The sequence below is a fragment of the Oncorhynchus tshawytscha genome, linkage group LG01 (genome assembly GCF_018296145.1).
Source record: "Oncorhynchus tshawytscha isolate Ot180627B linkage group LG01, Otsh_v2.0, whole genome shotgun sequence".
NCBI classification, from domain to species: Eukaryota; Metazoa; Chordata; class Actinopteri; order Salmoniformes; family Salmonidae; genus Oncorhynchus; species Oncorhynchus tshawytscha.
In genome coordinates this window covers 39,297,306-39,318,077 of record NC_056429.1, presented here as the reverse complement: position 1 = coordinate 39,318,077, position 20,772 = coordinate 39,297,306, and the positions used below count along the sequence as shown (strand labels likewise).

General features: G+C 44.4%; 1 protein-coding gene across 17 annotated transcripts in view; it reads left to right on the top strand.

Annotated features, from left to right (window-relative positions):
• Positions 1-20,772, top strand: part of LOC112250532 (SH3GL interacting endocytic adaptor 1a) — a 105,603-nt gene that overhangs the window by 56,273 nt on the left and 28,558 nt on the right. For 13 of the 17 annotated variants that reach the window (XM_024420877.2, XM_024420814.2, XM_024420839.2 and 10 more), the window contains 6 exons: positions 12,140-12,212; positions 17,699-17,723; positions 18,034-18,054; positions 18,279-18,344; positions 18,663-18,729; positions 19,486-19,670. In XM_024420877.2, coding sequence (XP_024276645.2) covers positions 12,140-12,212; positions 17,699-17,723; positions 18,034-18,054; positions 18,279-18,344; positions 18,663-18,729; positions 19,486-19,670 — 437 coding nt within the window. Of the gene's footprint in view, positions 1-10,865; positions 11,130-12,139; positions 12,213-17,698; positions 17,724-18,033; positions 18,055-18,278; positions 18,345-18,662; positions 18,730-19,485; positions 19,671-20,772 lie in introns of those variants that run through there. The other 4 variants (XM_024420820.2, XM_042321214.1, XM_024420791.2 and 1 more) reach the window with 4 other exon arrangements.

Sequence of the window (20,772 nt, the reverse complement as noted above, 5' to 3'; positions counted from 1 at the left end):
TTTTCACATTCAAAAGCGGGCAACGCTCAATTGAACCATATGCTTTCCTACAATATTTTGTGCAGGTCCTGTGCCTCTGGTAGCTTCCAATATGTAGAAATATGCTATGCAGGTGTGCCAGAGAAGAAGGATCATATAAGACTGATCCAACTCATCTTGTCTTTGTTTCCTCTGGTTATGGTTGACTCCACTAAGCTCTTGCATCCTCCACTTCTCTGGCATCATGGAAATATCCATACTTCCCTTTGTAAACACTGTATTGCTTGACGTTATTTCCACGACAATGAGCGTTGCACCGATTTTAAATATATATATTTTTTTAAATGTTTGTAATTTAGCAGGCGACTTACAGGAGCAATTAGGGTTAAGTGCCTTGTTCAAGAGTACATCGGCTGATGTTTTTTTCTTTTCTTCTTTACCTAGTTGGCACAGGGATTCAAGCCATCAACCTTTCGACTACTGGCCCATCGCTCTTAATGGGGGGGTGTATGATGGTTTAAATTGTATGTGTATGGTGTGTCAATTGATTCTATGTTTTTATGTACAAGCAGCAGCACTCTCTATTGTCCAAGTAACATTTTCCTTCAGGGACAATAAAGTATATATCATTTAACCTGTTAATGTTATTCGGCCTGTTCAACATGACTGGTCTGAGCTCTTTGATCTGGAATAGAAAGTGAAATTGACAAGAAGATTGAAGGGCGGCTGCCTATTCTATTCACTCACACAGAGCACTCCGCTATGACCCAGGCACCAAACCACCTTACCTTTACAGACATCAATATTGGCTAAATGGAGCAACAAACCGTCTTTTTGAGTCACATTATAAAACTACGGTCAAGTACAGGTCAAGTATGTTTTGTTGAGTTTTTTTTTTGTGTGTGTGTGTGTAAGTGTGGGTGTGTGAATTGCTCCGCTCAGCCCCAGACCACAGCAGACCTTCACAGGCCTCCCTCTCGTCGTCTTCTTATCCTCCCACCTGGTTTAGGAGCTGGCACTGGACCGACCGAACGCCCCTCTGTCTTACTGAGTCAAACACTAATTGCTCTCCTCATTACAGATTAATCGGTACACTCGCCTACTGTTTTAAGCTTTAGCTTTCTGCTGATATGCCTCCTAACGATGATTTGCGGGCCAATGCTATCATACAGTGCCCCCCCCCATAGGTTCCCATCTAGTAGTTTATGTTTTATGTTACTGTTGTGGAGGGTCCCTCGGGTGATGTTATTGTTTACTCTCGTCTCTACAGTGCCTCTGTGACGTGGAGACATGTTTCATTGTCTCTCTCTCATGTGAATAGCAGTACAGGTAGGGAATAATGTTCAGACATGTACTAACCAGGTGGATAGATTTTTATTACCGGTGCACGAGATGGGCAATCTATGTGAAAGCACTACTGATGCAATCTATTTCGGGCTATACATGGTCTGTCCCTTCTATTCTCTCAGAGCAAAGGTTGTCTGTTTTCTGATCATTGGGCCTTTTCAGTGAAAGGTTAAACTACTTCTATCGCTCAAAGAATACTCTTGTCTGTCTTTCGTGACTCCTCTGAGGGCTGTGTAGGATCAATAAGGTCGGAGTTGTGGAATGAGAATGGCACACTTTTTTGTCACTGTGTGTCTTTCAGACGGTGTGTGTGTTACAACATGCCAGGGAAATTCATGTGCAATTTCAATGTATTTTGTTGAGTAACAAAATGTGTCTTGTTTCCCCACTATAGTCCTCTAGGGGAGCTTTGTTTGGAACTCATGCTGTAAAGGCTTGCAGAACTCATAAAGGGATCACGGCGCTCATACTGCTGGCTGGCTGATCTTTACGGTCCCGGTACTTCCACCTACTGCTGTTACTGAGAAATGGGCACTTGGCATAGCTTACGATTGCTATTTGTATGGTGTACACAGGCACACGTTTAGTTTACCATATTTATATCTTTTTTATTCTATTCTTGTAAGTATTTGGATATTGTTCATGAATATGTGTTTACAGTTTGTTTGTTTTTGTATTTTTAATGAATGTTTAACCCTATTCATTATATTGACAACTTTTTACAATGAGAATCCAGAGTTATTCATCTGACAAAACAGGTTCATCTCCCCTCTGTATTAGACAAGGGTGGTTACCGTGAAGAATAGATGTTGCCCCGGGGACTCATTTGAGGAGCGCACAGCATTTTGTGTCTACTCAGTGAGCGTGAAGCAAGGAACAACCGCCCAAATAAGACTGGTACCCTCTCCTCTTCTAGTTCAAACGATTGTTGAGCGTGACTCTCCAGGGCTGATTTGTTGTAATAGGAGAAGCATCTGTCTGGAATAGTTGGATTTGATCTCGAGAGAAAATGGTACGGACAGAATTTACAGGCCTAACCAATACAGTGCCCTGGTGCTAACCCATCCAGCGGTCAGTTCAGTTCAATGCAATATACAACTTCAACCAACAAGTTCTGAACGTCGTCATATTCTGGAATGCAAATGATGGTTTATAATGTGTGGAGTGTTGAGCTGTCTTCTGAAGTATGGCATACAGTATCTGCAAACAGACCAGTCATTGTTATTATAATGAGAGTTGGAGTGAAGTATGTTCTGATAAACACAGGCTGCTCATTGAGTGGTGTATGGAACAAGCAGATGTTACTGAAAATGGTGAAAATGTCGGCCTTTGGTGCATGTAATAGGGAGCCTCGGGATATGATTCCCAGCTGTTAGGGGAAAACCAGAAGAAAGATGGAGAGAGAAAAAGAGAGACTACAGACTGAGAAAGAAGGTGAGTGTACAGATGGGCGGTTCCCCCCCCCATCCTGGAATTCCATGACACCTTTTGTCCGCTGTCAACTGTCAGTGTGCTGGTGCAGTCGGATCTGCCCATCATGACGCACTTTCCTTAGTGTCCAGCCGCACGTCATTAGCTTAAGAATCTGTGTGTGCATCCGTTCAGCAACTGACAAATCCGGTGCTGCATGTTGTTGTGTGTGTTCGAGAGCTGTGTAATGTGCCATATATTGTGTATGCACAATGTCTGTGAAAGTTCAGTGTGTGTGTGTGTGTGTGTGTGTGTGTGCGCGTGCATACACGTGTTTGTGTACAGTAAGAGTGTCTGTCCATAGCTGACAGTGCAGCCACCTGGACAATACAGTAAGAGGCCAGCCTTAGTGCACTCTCACACTGTGAGTAGGGCTGGTGACCTGAGTTTGGCGGCCATTTTCGTGTCTCTGTCTAAGTGAGTCGGCGCTTGCTGCCCGGGGCTATGTTCTGTCTTTCAGTGTTTCTCTTTTCCCTGTTTCTCTGTTTCCCTGTCTCACTGTTTCTCTCGGTGTTTCTCTCTGTCTCTCTGTTTCCCTCTCTCTCTGTCTTTCTGTCCTTCTGTCTCTCTGGGTTTCAGTCTTCTGAAAATAAGAACAGACAGGTGCAAAGGCAGCCTCTCTGTCTAATCCCCCTCTTCTACTCTGCCTCCTCTAATCTTCTCACTCCTCTATGTTCATCCTTTTCTCCTCTGCCCCCCTGCTCTGCTCTAGTCATCTTTAAAGAGAGAGTTCAGGTGAAGCAGCAGGTCTCCCGATCTCATTTTATATCACGGCAGGGCATCAGACATGGCATCAGGTCACAAAAGGGAGAATCGCTGTGTGTGTGCAGCTGTGCCTGCGTACTTGGCTGTGTGTCTGTGAGACTGCACATTTGTTAGTGCATAGAGCCGTATCTGCCAGTCTCTGCTGCATCTCTCTCTCCTCCTCCATCCTCACAGGAATGACTCATGCCAACACTGGAGCCATTTTAAACCTCCCTGCCAGCCTCTATAACCCAGCTCTCCCCGGCCTTTCCCAGCCCATACTCTGACTCAGATACCACAACCCTGTTTCACACCGTAGCCCCATTGTCTTTCGTCAGATGGTGTCATTCTAACGTGACAGGAGCCACCTGTCTAGCAAATCGTAGAACTAATCTTTACAAAATATTGATACTATTTCTAATGGTCTTAACGCAGACATCCCCAAATGGGCACATTTATAGGTCTACATGTGCATGTAGTCCAGGTAGCCTAGGCCTACTTCTACAGTGCATTCCAGAAAGTATTCGCACCCCTTGACTTCTCCCACGTTTTGTTGTTAGACTGAATTCAAAATGGATTAAATATTTTACATAATCTCACGCATCTACACACAATACCCCATAATGAGGAGTGAAAACATGTTTTTTTTAAAACATTTTTGCAAATGTATTGAAAAGGAAATACAGAAACAAGTATTCACACCCCCGAGTCAGTATATGTTGGAATCACCTTTGGCAGTAAGTCAAAACTGTAACTAGGCCAATAAGGAGCATTCAATGTCTTGTTGGTAAGCAACTCCAGTCTACATTTGGCCTTGTGTTTTTAAGTTATTGTCCTGCTGAAAGGTGAATTTGTCTCACAGGGTCTGTTGGAAATGCACACAATTATGTTTTGAAACAATGAATGCACACAAAATGACGGGAGGGAGCGCATTCTGGTGAGAGGCGTACCTTGTGCGTCTTAGCCACACTCCCCTTATTCTTGGTCCATGGCATCCCCGCGGCCTCCTCAATGGATTAGTCCACTGAGACGGGCTTACATCATACTCCTGTGCCATGAGCAATACATGTGTATTTGCAACTACTCGACCCCAACAAAAATGTTGGTCGACCAACAGCCTATCGAACAAAAAAAAGAAAATTGACCGTTCGACTAAATGGGGTCAGCCTTACTTATCTTACCACACCTGTATGAATCACCGGACACTTCTATGTATCCCTTATTCTCTCTTCTGTATGAATCACCACAAAAACACCCTTTTTACTAACTACCATACGCCTTCCTGAAGAACCATGCTTTTAAGATCCTGAGCATAGTCTCTCGGAACCAGTGAACGCCCAACACCTCCATAACCTCACACCTTCCAAGAATAAGTGTTTCTGAATGACCTCACGCCTTCCAAGAATAAGTGTTTCTGAATGACCTCACGCCTTCCAAGAATAAGTGTTTCTGAATGACCACACGCCTTCCTAGAATGGCCACTCACCTGCGTTTCTCTCCTTCCTCGGCGTGTGCCATTCTTCACGACTCAGTATGCATAGGAGCACCCGTCTCCCCCTCACTGCTGCCTGTCTGCGTGGAGAGCCCTCCTGGCGGCCAGCCTGAATCTGGTTCACTGTGGATAAAGAGCCTCCCCAGCTGTCCCCCTTTAAACCAGCTTGTAAAACAGTCCCTGCTTCAGAGGGGAAAAAAACCTTCCCTGTTTCAGAGAGTGTAGAGCACCCTGAATGGGCCCAGTCACCGGCTTGGGGGAAAGAGAGTGGAACAGTGTGTGTGTGTGTGCACAAATGTGTGTGTCATTGTGCATGTGTGTGTGCGTATGCTTTCAATCATAGCTTTCTTGCTTTGGAGGGTCTGAAATAGACAGTCAACGTCTCCAGACTACAGTTAAACCCAGACACACGAGACATAAATACATAAAAGCCATTGTGTTGCTTAGAATACAGAATGGCACACAACGCTAGACTCCCCATGCACACATGAAGCCAGAAACAAGCAAAGAACTAACAAGATAGCCAAGGTACAAACATCTAGTAAAGCACAGCAATAACAGAGCTATTGTAGAGTAGCACTGTAGATCACTATCAGTGTGTGGCCCCAGGAGGTGCAGTTGGAGTCTTGGAGAGATTCAATCTTCTCTATGCTACATGTATTTCTAGTCTGTTTTATGCCTGCAGAATTTCCAGGGCAGCAAACTAGCAACAACCTGTCAAAGCCAAGATAACCTACATTCAACTATTTCAACTAAGGCCTGATTAGTTGTGAGACTTGTTTTGTTTTGGAATAGATGTCAAGATTTGGAGACACCTGTGGGGGGATTGACAGAAACAGAGATACCTTAGATGAAGATATATATCAAAAGGCGACATAACAAAGACGATGGAATTCAGAGAAATGATTGCTTTGCAGTGTGTCTTCTCTCTCTCATTGGCCCAGATGTCATCCATAGTTAGGTGGCGCTCCTGCTCTCTTATCATCTGGGAGTTTCTGTGGCCTTTCCTTCTATTACATTACTGTGTCTTTAAGAGAGACCACTAATGACGTTAGCACTTCTGCTAGCTCTGGTACGGAAGCCATTAAGTCGTTAAATAGCATCCACTAACCAGGCACTCTGTTATTTTCATATCCACTAATTAACCCCTACGCATGGGGAGGGAGGCCTTCATGTGTTGTCAATCCCAATGTCAGAGGACTGCATTTTGGCAGACTCTGTTGCTTTGAGCGTAGATGCGGGGTGTAAACACATATTGCAGTAAATAGAGTTATGACCGAGTTTGTAGAGTAAATGTGAGTAAATGCGTTTAGAGAGAGAGAGCGAGAAGAACAAAGTGGTTGTGGTTACTATTTCTATGGTTCAAATCAAATTGTATTAGTCACATCCGCCGAATACAACAGGTGTAACCTTACAGTGAAAAACTTACTTACGAACCCATAACCAGAGGTTGAGGTTGTTGCCCTGGCACCACACAGCTAGGTCTCTGACCTCCCTATAGACTGTCTCGTCGTTGTTGGTATCAGGCCTACCTCTGTTGTGTCATCGGCAAACTTAATGGTGTTGGAGTCGTGCCTGGCAGTGCAGTCATGAGTGAACAGGGAGTACAGGAAGGGGCTGAGCACGCACCTCTGGGGGGCCCCTGTGTTGAGGATCAGCGTGGCGGATGTGTTGTTACTTACCCTTACCACCTGGGGCGGCCCGTCAGGAAGTCCGGGATCCAGTTGCAGAAGGAGGTGTTTAGTCCCAGGGTCCTTAGCCTATTGATGAGCTTTGAGGGCACTATGGTGTTGAACGCTGAGGTGTAGTCGATGAATAGCATTCTCACATAGGTGTTTCTTTTGTCCAGGTGGGAAAGGGCAGTGTGGAGTGCATCATCTGTGAATCTGTTGGGGCGGTATGCAAATTGGAGTGTGTCTAGGGTTTCTGGGATAATGGTGTTGATGTGAGCCATGACCAGACTTTCATAGCACTTCATGGCTACAGATGTGAGTGCTACGGGGGTCGGTCGTCATTTAGGCAGGTTACTTTAGTGTTCTTGGGCGGCACAGGCACTATGGTGGTCTGCTTAAAACATGTTGGTATTACAGACTCGGACAGGGAAACGTTGAAAATGTCAGTGAAGACACTTGCCAGTTGGTCAGCGCATGCTCGCAGTACACGTCCTGGTAATCCGTCTGGCCTTGTGAATGTTGACCTGTTTAAAGGTCTTCCGGAACAGCTGGTGCTCTCATGCATGTTTCAGTGCCATTTGCCTCGAAGCAAGCATAGAAATAGTTTAGCTTGTCTGGTAGCCTCGTGTCGCTTGGCAGCTCTCGGCTGTGCTTCCCTTTGTAGTCTGTAATGTTGGCAAGCCCTACCACATCTGACCTGACTCTGCATCCCTAAATTGACACAGCCTCTGCATCCCTAAATTGACACAGCCTCTGCATCCCTAAATTGACACAGCCTCTGCATCCCAAAATGTATGAGGGGTTACGTGTTCACACTTCCACTTGCCCCAGCCAACCTCCTCCTCCCAGACCTCAGCAACCTTTGCACACAGGAAGCAACATTTAAGAGGAAAGAAGAACACAAGACCGGGAGGGAACAGACAGGAATGATAGAACATGACAACACCAAACAATGGTCAGCCACGTAAACATTCAGGAACAGGGCACAAAAGACCGCATCAGCTACAAACTCCAAAGAAAAGAACATCAGGGTCCTTAATTTTAACTACAACTCCCAACGATTCAGTCACTTCCCAACGTAACAGAATTTCACTCATTTCAATCAGTCAACCTTGTGTTCAGCGATCTTCAACAGCTGTTCTTTAGTACATAATCCTAACATTTCCTCTGATGGAAATCGAATGAACTCATCTACATAAGACGCCATAGTCATAAGTAAATTATCTAGCTCAACCCCTCTGCTGAGCACATCAGACCACAACCAGAGAAATGACAATCACCCTGAGCACCACAGAAGAGAGATGAGATATGGAGCTTCCCCAAAACCTACAATAACTCAACCCTGGTCTTCGTGCGGATTTTTACGCACTGTAGCCCACTGGCAAGGAAATAAAACTCCCCAGCATGCTGGAAAATTCCACCAAGCCACGGATGTGCCCCCGAGACAACTGCTCAGTCCACAGACACCACACAAAAATAACATTATCCATGCCCAACATATTCCAAAAATGAAACACGTCGCTAAGCCTATCAGGGGAAAAAGGCTATAGCGCCAGGTAGTAAGTTACCACTACCCTACCCAAATCTCCCACCGAGGTACACAGCCGATTTACTCACCTCCTCAGACCGATGTCCCAACAGAAAGTAGAACAAGAGTTTCCAGGCTGGGCAGGGCCTGGAAACTAACCATTATACCATCTCCAACGCAGCACAAACCAAACAACAAAGGCAACCAATACTGGGCCGATCAAACTCAAACAAAAATATGCAAACCAAACACGTACAGAATTTAACATACCTCCACGTTCGCCCAAACCAATACGTTCAAAGATCCCGGATGAGCTCCCACTTGTCACGAACCGGCTCAAAGCCCATAACAAAAGGGAGACAACGTGGAGATAAGGAGAAACAAAACATATTTATTAAATAAAGTATATGTAAGTACAATATACAGTGGTGTGTGTAAGTGAGTGTTTTGCATGCATGAATGTGATAATGCAGGGTGTTGAAAGGTGCCAAAGCAAACAACCAAAAGCCACCAAGATACACAACAAAATCTATAAAGGTGTCTGCATGGAGAGAGTCTCTTCCATGAATGGGGAAGTGGTGTATTTATCCTGGGACACACCGGGGCCAGGTGTTTCCCATGTAGCTGATGATCCTCCCAACTCCGCCCACCGGCATCCTAAAATGTAAACAAGAACAAAGAGAGAATACGGCTGACCGAGTGGGAGGGTCGTCACATGATGAAGCCAATGACTGATGTGTTGTACTCCTCAATGCCATCGAAGGAATCTCGGATTATATTCCAGTCTGTGCTAGTAAAACTTTCCTGTAGTTTAGCATCTGCTTCATCTGACCACTTTTTTTATTGACCAAGTCACTAGTGCTTCCTGCTTTAATTTTTTGCTTGTAAGCAGGAATCAGGAGGACATAATTATGGTCAGATTTGCCAAATGTTGGTCGAGGGAGAGCTTTGTATGTGTCTCTGTGTGCGGAGTAAAGGTGGAGTTGTTTTCCCCCACTGGTTGCACGTTTAACATGCTGATAGAAATTTGGTCATTTAAGTTTCCCTGCATTAAAGTCCCCACTTCTAGGAGTGCCGCCTCTGGGTGAACGTTTTTTTGGTTTGCTTATGGCAGAATACAGCTCATTCAATTCTGTCTTAGTGCCAGCCTTTGACTGTGGTGGTATGTAAACAGCTACGAAGAATACAGATGAAAACTCTCTAGGTAGATAGTGTGGTCTACAGCTATTCATGAGATACTCTACCTCAGGCGAGCAATAGCTCGAGACTTCCTTAGATATTGTGCACCAGCTGTTATTTACAGAAGTACATAGCCCTCCGCCCCTTGTCTTACCAGATTCCGCTGTTCTATCCTGCCTGTACAGCGTATAACCAGCCAGCTGTATGTTGATAGTGTCGTCGTTCAGCCATGACTCCGTGAAGCATACGATATTACAGTTTTGAATGTTCCGTTGGTAGTTTAATCTTGCTCGTAGGTCATCTATTTTATTCTCCAGATTGCACGTTTGCTTGCAGAATGGAAGGAAGTGGGGGTTTATTTGATCGCCTACAAATTCTCAGAAGGCAACCTGCCCTTTGGCCCTTTTTTCTCTGCCTCCTCTTCGTGCAAATCACGGGGATCTGGGCCTGTTCCTGAGAAAGCAGTATATCGTTCGCGTTGGGCTCGTCAGACTCGTTAAAGGAAAAAAAGGATTCTGCCAGTCCGTGGTGAGTAATCGCAGTCCTGCTGTCCAGAAGTTATTTTCGGTCATAAGAGATGGTAGCAGCAACATTATGTACAATTATTTTTTTTTAAATAAGTTACAAAAACCGCTAATGAAAAAATACAATCGGTTGGGGACATGTAAAACGTCTGCCGCCTTCTCCGGCGCCATGATTACAGTGGTGGGGGTCTTGCTGTGTGTGAGTCACTGATACTATATATGTGACACTTACTATGCTTCCTGTGTGTGTGTGTGTGTGTACAGCTCCACTGCACCAGGGTATTATAGTTATGTGGCTGAGCCCTGAGGATGCAGAGGGGAATATGTTAGCAGGATCAATGACAGCAGGCCTCTCCGGATCGATTTCTCATTTGGGTTTTCGACGGGTACCCACAGAAACAAACCCCTCTAGTCAGGGCAGGGTGAGGCAGTGGCAAGTACCCACTACCCATAGGCCTACTACACTCTTAGAAAAAAGGGTTCCGACATGGTTCTTCGGCTGTCCCCAGGAGAACCCTTTTTGGTTCCATGTAGGGTCAGGCTGCGACAAGCAACCACAAACCCATCGGGGACAGAGGCTGTGACAGAGGCAGGTACTGACAGACACCCAGAAGGACAGAAGCAGCTGAGACAGGTAGGTAGGTAGTGATAGGTCTCCACAGTGCTTGTAGACAGACAGGGACAGGTATGTACTGATATAGGCAGAGACTTACCTAAGATGACTGTATATCTGAGGAGGAAGAGCGAGAGAAACAGACGTGCATAGCGGCATATTTTGACTCTTGTCGCGTATCTCTTGGACTGGTAGTTTAATTTGCACTCTACAGACGAGGCGTGTTTAGACTTCTTGAGGAGATTGCATGGCGATAGGCTTCCTCCTCCCTGTGCTGTGTTGATTCTCCGTTCGTCAACCATCGCATTTGTTTTTAATTCATGAGTTGAGCCACCGGTGTTGAATTCAAGCGCTGACATAGAGGCTAGGGATAAAGATACAGTGTGTGTGTGTGTGTGTTCAAGGCTACTTCGCGCAGACACCCACTTCAAGGCTCTGGGTCCAGCATTGCGCGTCAGTCACACTGTAGTTTGAGAGGTACCGTAGAAGCGTGAGATGACAGACCGAGAGACATGAGAGAATGACGAGGCTTGAATACTGGGACCAGAAATGCAGGGAGATAACTGGGCCTTCATTTTGGGTAAGAATGGAACATTGGAATGTTAATATGGCCCAAAGAAATCATGCCAATTTCAGTCTGCTAGAGCTGTTGGAACGTAATCTTTACGGTGGCTGTGCTGCTTCAATATTCTGTTCCAAGTCATTTCAGTCGACTCCAGTCTCTTTGGTCTGCGGAGGACTGAATTTGGAGAGCAACAAAGTTAGCTTCCCTTCTGAGTTCGTGTTTTAATTGTCTGATATCATGGCAAGTTACAGATCTCTTGATGCAGAATACTCTTGATTTGTGTTTACTGAGAAATGCTTCTCTGCTGTGAAGGCAATTATCTTATCAGCCATGCTCTGTTGTACTCTGTAAAATATTAAGTGAGGATAAAGTATAGGCAGAGGCAGGTGCCAGATTCCTCCCTACTCATTGGCTATACTATGAGTTATTTCTGTTGATGGTCCAGTGTATTGATTTAGACTGGGTAGAGTCTGAATTTAGACTCCGTACTAATGGTAGTGTCCGTATCAGAGGAGGGGGCCTTGACAGATCGATGATCAACAGAAAGGCATCCATCTGCATTGGCCATGAGCACCATTTGAGATGTGAACGAATATTAGCCTTCACAGCGCGATAGTGTTAGCCTTCACAGAGTGCTCTGCTACTAAATAATAGATGAAAAGCTCACCTTTGATCCACCGGACCATAGATCTGGGCCTCTGTTCTGACGCTGGAGAGCTTAACCTGACTCGAACTCTATGAATACACACAGATGGACACACACACACACACACACACACACACATGCACTGTGTGTATACACAAACATGAATATGCTCAAGTTCACGCACATACAATACCTAGACACCTTTTGATATAAACACACACACACACACTCATACTCATACACACACGGCTCACAGCTGGGAGTTTCTGACTTTTGCTCTTTGATGCTGCTGCCTGTTGACTGTGTGTGTGACTGTGTGTGTGAGACTGTGTTTGATCTGTTAACACACTAAACTGTCTCTCCTCTGGGTTCTCCTCAGGATTGAAAAAGCGTACCAGGAAGGCCTTCGGGATACGGAAGAAAGAGAAGGGAGACAAGGACAATGACTCAACGTAAGTCTACCAGTCTAACTTGCGCACACACACACACACACACTCGTAAATTCATATACACGACTGTCACCCAAAGATGATTCCACTGGCTGTGAACGTTCCATCGAGGGCGTTGAGGTTCTGTTGACCCTGGACGTTTACGTTCCCCCTGAGGAGCTCTACAGTTTGAGCCATAATATCCGCTCACCCGAGGACTGTTGTCTTGGCCAGCTGTATGGCTGTGCCCATGCCTCTGTGAAACTGCCTGTAACTCTGGCTTCAAGGCTCAGCACTGTGATCAATCACGACCTGGACCTAGTGTTTTCTCTAATGCTGTTTGGGAAGTACCGATTCCCCTCACTGGGTTGTATGTGCATCCATGCACAATAGCTTTTCATTTTGATTCAGGACATCTGATAGGCGGGTATGAACCTGTTGCTGTGTGTGCGTGCATGCAAGTGTTTGTGCCCAGTGATGTAGTGGTATTACCCTCCACTACAACACTGTGTGTGTGTGTGTGTGAGTGTGTGTGTGTGTGTGTACTGTTTGCAGGGGAAGTCGTCCCTTATACATGTTTCAAACCAATACAACTTTAGCATCCCGGCAACTTTTTGTCAAATTTCACTTATATATATTCATATATTATTGCCAGCAACAAAGCCTCTTCTTTTATTTCCGCCAACCGACCTAGTCATGATTGCTGTAAAGTTCTACCTACGGCTTAGTATGAAATGTTGCTGTGGCAGCATTGGTACACCACTACGCTCTTAAGCTCTGGGTGGTTGCTAGGCAGCGGCCATTACTTCTATCATCCAGGCAGTTCTTAAATTGGCGAGGCGTGTCACTTCACCGGTCTCGTCGCTTAGCCCACCACATGCACTGTTTTCTTAACCACAACTGTGTGGATCTATAAATAATTACTGCGGGAATAGGAATAAAGTAGGCTAATGCAATTGATAAAAATGGTTGATTACTGAAACACCCAAAGTCATCCAATTGTTACAATAGGATTTTAAGCAATAGCCTGCCCGCATGCGGTCAACTATTTCAGCACCATTTTGCGCCGCTTTGAGACGAGCGCGGGGACTCGTCTTGATAAATCAATCCGTGTCCGAATTTTTTTCTCTTTCTTTTCACTGAAACTCAGTTTGGATATTGGTTTGACTACAATTAGACTGTATAAATGTTAGCCAAGGTGAGCGCTGCTCATGATCATCTTGTCTAATTGGATCATTTGTTAGCACAGATCAGAACACTTTGCCAGCGTGTTATGTACAGTAGTTTAACAAGGGGATTATTTTTGCTCTTCACTCGCATTGGCTTATTAGCCTAGGCCTACTCCCGACCAAAAGCCTGTGACTTGTCTTAATCAATCAATGTGATGTTGTTTAACTGAATCTCCGTCTGTATATTTGTTTAATTCTCTGATTTGAGCAAACAGGTGGAGGTGATATAGTTCATCTATCGCTGATCAGAAACATTATGGATGCAAAAATGTATCATGAATCAAATGTAGGCCAATTATGTTTACTTGATTGTGTAAAAGGTGCGGAGTTTGTTTTCTATCGGTATCGTGATGAAGGTACTCTCAATATAAGTATGATCCCACACTTGCTCCCTAACACAGGGAAGTGAGGGTAGAAAAGCCTTGGCCTCTGTTTCAAAATATACAGTGCATTAGGAAAGTATTCAGACCCTTTCAATTTTCCACATTTTTTTACGTTACAGCCTTATTCTAAAATGGATTAAGATGTTTTTTCCCCCACTCATCAATCTACACACAATACCCCATAATGACAAAGCAAAAAAATGTATTCAGACTCTTTACTCAGTACTTTGTTGAAGCATCTCTCCCATTCCAGCATCTCTCCCATATTCGTCGCCAGACCCACTGGCTCCAGGTCATCTACAAGTCCATGCTAGGTAAAGCTCCGCCTTATCTCAGTTCACTGGTCACGATGGCAACACCCATCCGTAGCACGCGCTCCAGCAGGTGTATCTCACTGATCATCCCTAAAGCCAACACCTCATTTGGCCGCCTTTCGTTCCAGTACTCTGCTGCCTGTGACTGGAACGAATTGCAAAAATCGCTAAAGTTGGAGACTTTTATCTCCCTCACCAACTTCAAACATCAGCTATCTGAGCAGCTAACCGATCGCTGCAGCTGTACATAGTCTATTGGTAAATAGCCCACCCATTTTCACCTACCTCATCCCCATACTGTTTTTATTTATTTACTTGCTCTTTTGCACACCAATATCTCTACCTGTACATGACCATCTGATCATTTATCACTCCAGTGTTAATCTGCAAAATTGTAATTATTCGCCTACCTCCTCATGCCTTTTGCACACATTGTATATAGACTCCCCCCTTTGTTTTCTACTGTGTTATTGACTTGTTAATTGTTTATTCCATGTGTAACTCTGTGTTGTATGCTCACACTGCTATGCTTTATCTTGGCCAGGTCGCAGTTGCAAATGAGAACTTGTTCTCAACTGGCCTACCTGGTTAAATAAAGGTGAAATAAATAAAAATAAAAAATAAATAAAATATTCTTCGTTGGATGGGGAACCTCGCTGCACAGCTATTTTCAGGTCTCTATAGACATGTTCGATGGGTTCAAGTCAGGGCTCTGGCTGGGCCATTCAAGGACATTCAGAGACTTGTCCCGAAGTCACTCCTGCGTTGTCCTGTTGGAAGGTGAACCTTCGCACAAGTCTGAGCTCTTGAGTGCTCTGAAGCAGGTTTTCGTCAAGGATCTCTCTATACTTTGCGCAGATCATCTTTCCCTCTATCCTTACTAGTCCCCCAGTCCCTTCCTCTGAAAAACATTCCCACAGCATGATGCTGCCACCACCATGCTTCACCATAGGGATGGTTTTGGCCAGGTGCTGAGCGGTGCCTGGTTTCCTCCAGACGTGACACTTGTCATTCAGGCCAAAGAGTTCAATCTTAGTTTCATTAGACCAGAGAATCTTGTTTCTCATGGTCTGTGAGTCCTTTTGGAAAACTCCAAGCGGGCTGTCATGTGCCTTTTACTGAGGAATAGCTTCCCTCTGGCCACTCTACCATAAAGGCCTGATTGGTGGAGTGCTGCAGAGATGGTTGTCATTCTGTAAGGGTCTCCCATCTCCACAGAGGAACTCTGGAGCTCTGTCAGAATGACCATCAGGTTCTTGGTCAACTCCCTGATCAAGGCCCTTCTCCCCAGATTGCTGAGTTTTGCCGGGCGGCCAGCTCTATGGGGTTCCAAACTTCTTCCATTTAAGAATGATGGAGGCTAATGTCTTCTTGGGAACTTTCAATGCTGCAGTAATGTTTGGTACCCTTCCCCAGATCTGTGCCTCGACACAATCCTGTTTCGGAGCTCTACGGACAATTCCTTTGACCTCATGGCTTGGTTTTTTCTCTGACATGCACTGTCAACTGTGGTACCTTATATAGACAGGTTTGTGCCTTTCCAAATCATCTCCAATCAATTTAATTTACCACAGGTGGACGCCAGTCATGTTGTAGAAACATCTCACGGATGATCAAAGGAAACAGGATGCACCTGAGCTCAATTTCGAGTCTCATAGCAAAGGGTCTGAATACTTATGTAAATAACGTATTTCTGTTTTTAATATTTAATACATTTGCAAAAAAATAAATCTGTTTTCACTTTATTGTTATTGGGTATTGTGTGTAAATTTGAGTTTTTTAAATGTATTTAATCTATTTTAGAATAAGGCTGTAACGGAATGTGGGAAAAGTGAAGTGAAGTCCGAATGTACTGTACACTACATGACCAAAAGTATGTGGACACCAGCTCGTTGAACATCTTATTCCAAAATCATGGGATATTAATATGGAGTTGATCTGATGCTATAACAGCTTCTACTATTCTGGGAAAGCTTTCCACAGCTTTGGAACATTGCTGCAGGAACATGCTTCCATTCAGCCACAAGAGCATTAGTGAGAGCACAAGAGCAGCACTGATGTTGGGCGATTAGGCCTGGTTCGCAGTCGGCTTTCCAATGCATCCCAGAGGTGTATTTGTATTTTTTATGGATCCCCATTAGCTGCTGCCAAGGCAGCAACTACTCCTCCTGGGGTCCGGCAGAATTAAGGCAGTTTAATGGGGTTGAGGTCAGGGCTCTGTGCAGGCCAGTTAAGTTCTTCCACTTAAGTTCTTCCACCAATTTTGACAAACCAAACTGTTGCCACAAAGGTGGAAGCACAGAATCGTCTATAATGTAATTTCATGCTGTAACGTTAAGATTGCCCTTCACTGGAACTAAGAGAGGCCTAGCCCAAACCATGAAAAACAGTCCCAGACCATTATTCCTCCTCCACCAAACTTTACAGTTGGCACTATGCATTGGAGCAGGTTGTGTTCTCCTGGCATCCGCCAAACCCAGATTCGTCCACCGCTCTAGAGAACTCTTTCCACTGCTCCAGAGTCCAATGGCGGCAAGCTTTACAGCTTTACTTTTTGCTTTTGTGTGCGGCTGCTCGGCCATGGGAACCCATTTCATGAAGCTCCTGGCGAACAGTTCTTGTGCTGACGTTGCTTCCTGAGGCAGTTTGGAACTCTATAGTGAGTGTTACAACTGAGGACAGACGATTTATATGAGCTATGCACTTCAGCACTGGGCAGTAAAGTTCTGTGAGCTTGTGTGGCTTACCACTTTGCGGCCAAGCTTTTGTTAGTCCTAGACGTTTCCACTTCACAATAACAGCACTTCCGGTTGACCGGGGAAGCTCTAGCATGGCAGGAATTTGACGAACTGACTTATTGGAAAGGTGGCATCCTATGACGGTGCCATGTCGAAAGTTGCTCTTCGGTGCGGCCCATTCTACTGCCAATGTGTGTCTATGGAGATTGCATGGCTGGGTGCTCAATTTTATACACCTGTCAGCAATGGGTGTGGCTGAAATAGCCAAATCCCCTCATTTGAAGGGGTGTCCACATACTTTTGTATATATAGTGTACCTTTTTCTATATGACAGCAGTTCCACATGTTGCTGTGGCGCAAGTTGAGTGGGAAAAATATAATTTGTATTTTATTCTGTTATATTTCATTTTATTCTTAGCCTACTATGTGTGTTGACTGTGATCAGGGTAACTTAGGTGTGTCTTGTCTGTTTAATTTAAATGAACAAAATGGCTATTGATTTCATGTGCCTGGCGTAGCCATGTAGCATACGGGCTGCACAGACCAGTAACATAATTAGAATATGCCATTCAATTATTTTGAAAATGCTTATCCCGGCAGGAATGTGGTAAAAATGGGACTGTATGAATTGAGCTCAACATTTTTTGGCCAGATTATATATATTTTTTATTACAAGCAACATGCCAAAGCCCCTACAGACTGGGGTTTTCCAGTGAGCTGCTTTGCTAATTGGCAGTGTGCTTAAGTGTTAGGAGAAAATATGGAAAGTGGATATCAAGATCCTTACTTTCTCTTTGCTCCCTACTCCCCCCTTTTTTCTTCTCTTTCTCTCTATCTCTTTAACAGGGGGTCCCCTGACAGAGAAGGGGGTGTAAGTATCACAAAATCATTCATGCTTTATCAACTGTGAAATTATTGAATTGTGTTGTCAATAAAGATGCTTAATAATGTCATTGCTGGAAAGTGAAGACATGATTGCCTATTTTACAAGCTCGGTTTAGTACTGCTCAGTCCTTTAGGTGAATCAGCACTGTAACACTGTTTTTTTATTGACTCCAGAATCAAATTAAATGAGTCTGTTGTTGAACTTAACTGTTTTGTGAGGTATTGAATTTCCTTACATGATTTGATTTAATTGTATTTGTATTCTCTGTATTGTGGACTCGACTGTCATCATCCAGGATCCCCAAGAGATTGAATCGGTATTGAACACTATTGGAGTCCCTTCTAGTGTAGGATATATTGTTACTATAGACTCTACTCTACCAGACCTTAGGTAATCCTTAGGTGTATCGTTACTAATTGGGTTCATAGTTCCTGTATCGGTAGCATTGAGTAGCCAATCACTTAGCGTAGTATTGCATGAGTTGAGCAATCTGGATCCTGATTGGTGGAATTGATTGCGATCGTGTCATTCTGTTTTCAGTCACAGAAGAAAGCCAATGGTGCGGCTGTCAATGGATTCTCTGGAGAGATCGACTGGGACAGATATGTATGGAACCAGCATTCTTCCTTTGAACAAGCTCATATAAAAAAACAAACCTATGATTATGTTACTGGCATACTCTCAAAGATCTATATGTCATGGACAGTAGATACTCTTCTGACCCTTCTGTTACTGTCCTACTGTCGTTTCTAAAGATTCTGAGTGTATGTTCATGTAGAATCAATCGGTTGAGGTCAAATCCAATTCAATCAATTCAGGAAGTAAACTGAATTGACAGAATTTAAATGGAATTGAGCCCAACCCTGATCGCATGTTGTAAACACAACATGTGATGTTGGTGTGTCTGTTGCTCGTGTGTTTCAGAACACCCCTACGGTGGACGATGAAGGTTACAGTCTCAGGCCAGACGAGGAGGAGGGGCCAGGATCAGATATCCTTTATCATCTAGCTACACCCTAATGGAGCTAGATATGAACTATTTCACGCTACATAGTACACCTACACCTAATACTATACCTATAGCACTATAGTTCCACCAAATCACAGGTGACTTATAGTTTGTATGTCACAATATGAGCACTTCGCTTTTCGCATGTAGAGTCTGTGTCTGACTGACTGTTTGACTGACTGACTCAATGATTGACTTAGTGAATGACTGTCTATCTAGATCATAAACATTTTGTATTCAGCCCACCACAGAACAGCCTATGAGTACAAATCAACATTGAGACCGTTGAGCATAATTTCATCTCAACTCAATAACAAACAGGCAGCCGAGAAATAACTGGGTATTACTTCAACTCAATAACAGCTTACGGCATATGGCCTAGAACAACTATATATTGATTAGACTGATATTACTTGGAGATTTGCCAGGCTTTTCGGAACCTGCTGTTCTGTGAGGAGATTTTACGGTCTCCTGATTAGAAGCTGTTTTATGCTGTAGTATCTAGTATTTGGTAGAGTTGTAGATATAGAAACGGTCCGGAGTACAGAGTTTCCCCTAGTACAGATTTAGGATCAGCTTCCCCTCCCACAATCCTAACCTTAACCATTTAGTGGGGAAAATGCTAAACTGGCCTAAGCTCACCGTCTAGGGGCAACATCACCCTACTCCTTGAAATACAATGTAAATGACCTATGATCTTCAGCAATTAAAAGATTACGGTCTTTAACGGCAACCCACCTGGCCCCAAACCACCCAAGGAACACTTCTTCTCCTCCAGCGAGTCGGAGGGAGAGGAGGACCACCGTAAAAAGTTTAAGATCAAGATTAAACCATTACCAGTGGAAAGTGCCAACTGTTTGGCCCCCTCAGTAGATGAACTCAAAGCCTCCATAGGCAACATAGCTCTGTCTCCTTCTCCTCTGGTGAGTCCCTCCCTCCGCCATCACTGCTCTGCCCTCACTGGGGCCATGGTGTCATTTTCTGTTACTGTATACTGTATTCTAGAACGTGTTTGAATTGTATCTGCTTGCTGTTCTGTTCCACATTAAGAAATTATTTCCAACATTCATGACACATTTCTTACCGTCTCTGCGTGTTTCTCTGTCACACTGCATGTGTTTTCTCCTCATGAATCCACTTATATGCCTGTCTGTGAGCGAATTATATTGTCTCAGAGGCTTATTCCATCAATATTCCGGTAGTAACAGTGAACTAGGGAGAGAGACACTGGGGTTTGTTTACCCTCTACTACATAATACATTGCTGATGCTAGGGATGTTGGGGAGAGAAATGGTGGCTGGCAGGTCTTGAGCATTCTGCTGTGACCTCAGTGGACTACCAATTACTGGAGTGGAGTTTAACCCAAGGCAGATGTCTCTAAGCAGCCCACAGAAACCAACGGACACTGTGTTATTGAGTCTCATTATACACTTTAAACTGGAGAGTTCCTACACCACAATGATAACAACTTCATGAGAAACCATGAGATTCAAACCTGCTCAATTGAAAAACATCACTTAAAACCTTAAATGAGCAGAGTGATCCAAATGAGGGAGAGGTGTTGATGGAGTGGGAGGGAGAGGTGTTTAAGGAGTTTCTCTTTGGGCTGGGGCCCCTCCCTTCCAACCCCCTCCACCCCCTGTCAACCCTCCCCTAGTGTCATACCTGGTGTAAATAATTCAGCCTGGAAAGTGGGTATTCACAGTGAGGCAGTGATGTATGCTGTACGTACGCGAAGACAGTCTCTGGTCATACGAGAACCTTACAGACTCAATAATTAATCCATCCACTGGCTGTAGAGCCGCTTGCTAGCCGTTAGCTCACTAACCTGGAACAGTGAGCAGGTGTTTGGTTGTTTTAACGTGTACATGGCTCTCTCTGTGTGTAGAGGAATTTTACAATATAGATCAGGATAATAGCAGACAGTGGCTGTGTGGTTCTGAGGGTGGCCAGTCGGTCATAGAGAATTGTATTATGTCCTCCTTACTGACGGTCAAGTTATCATCTAAAACCCATTGTCAAAAC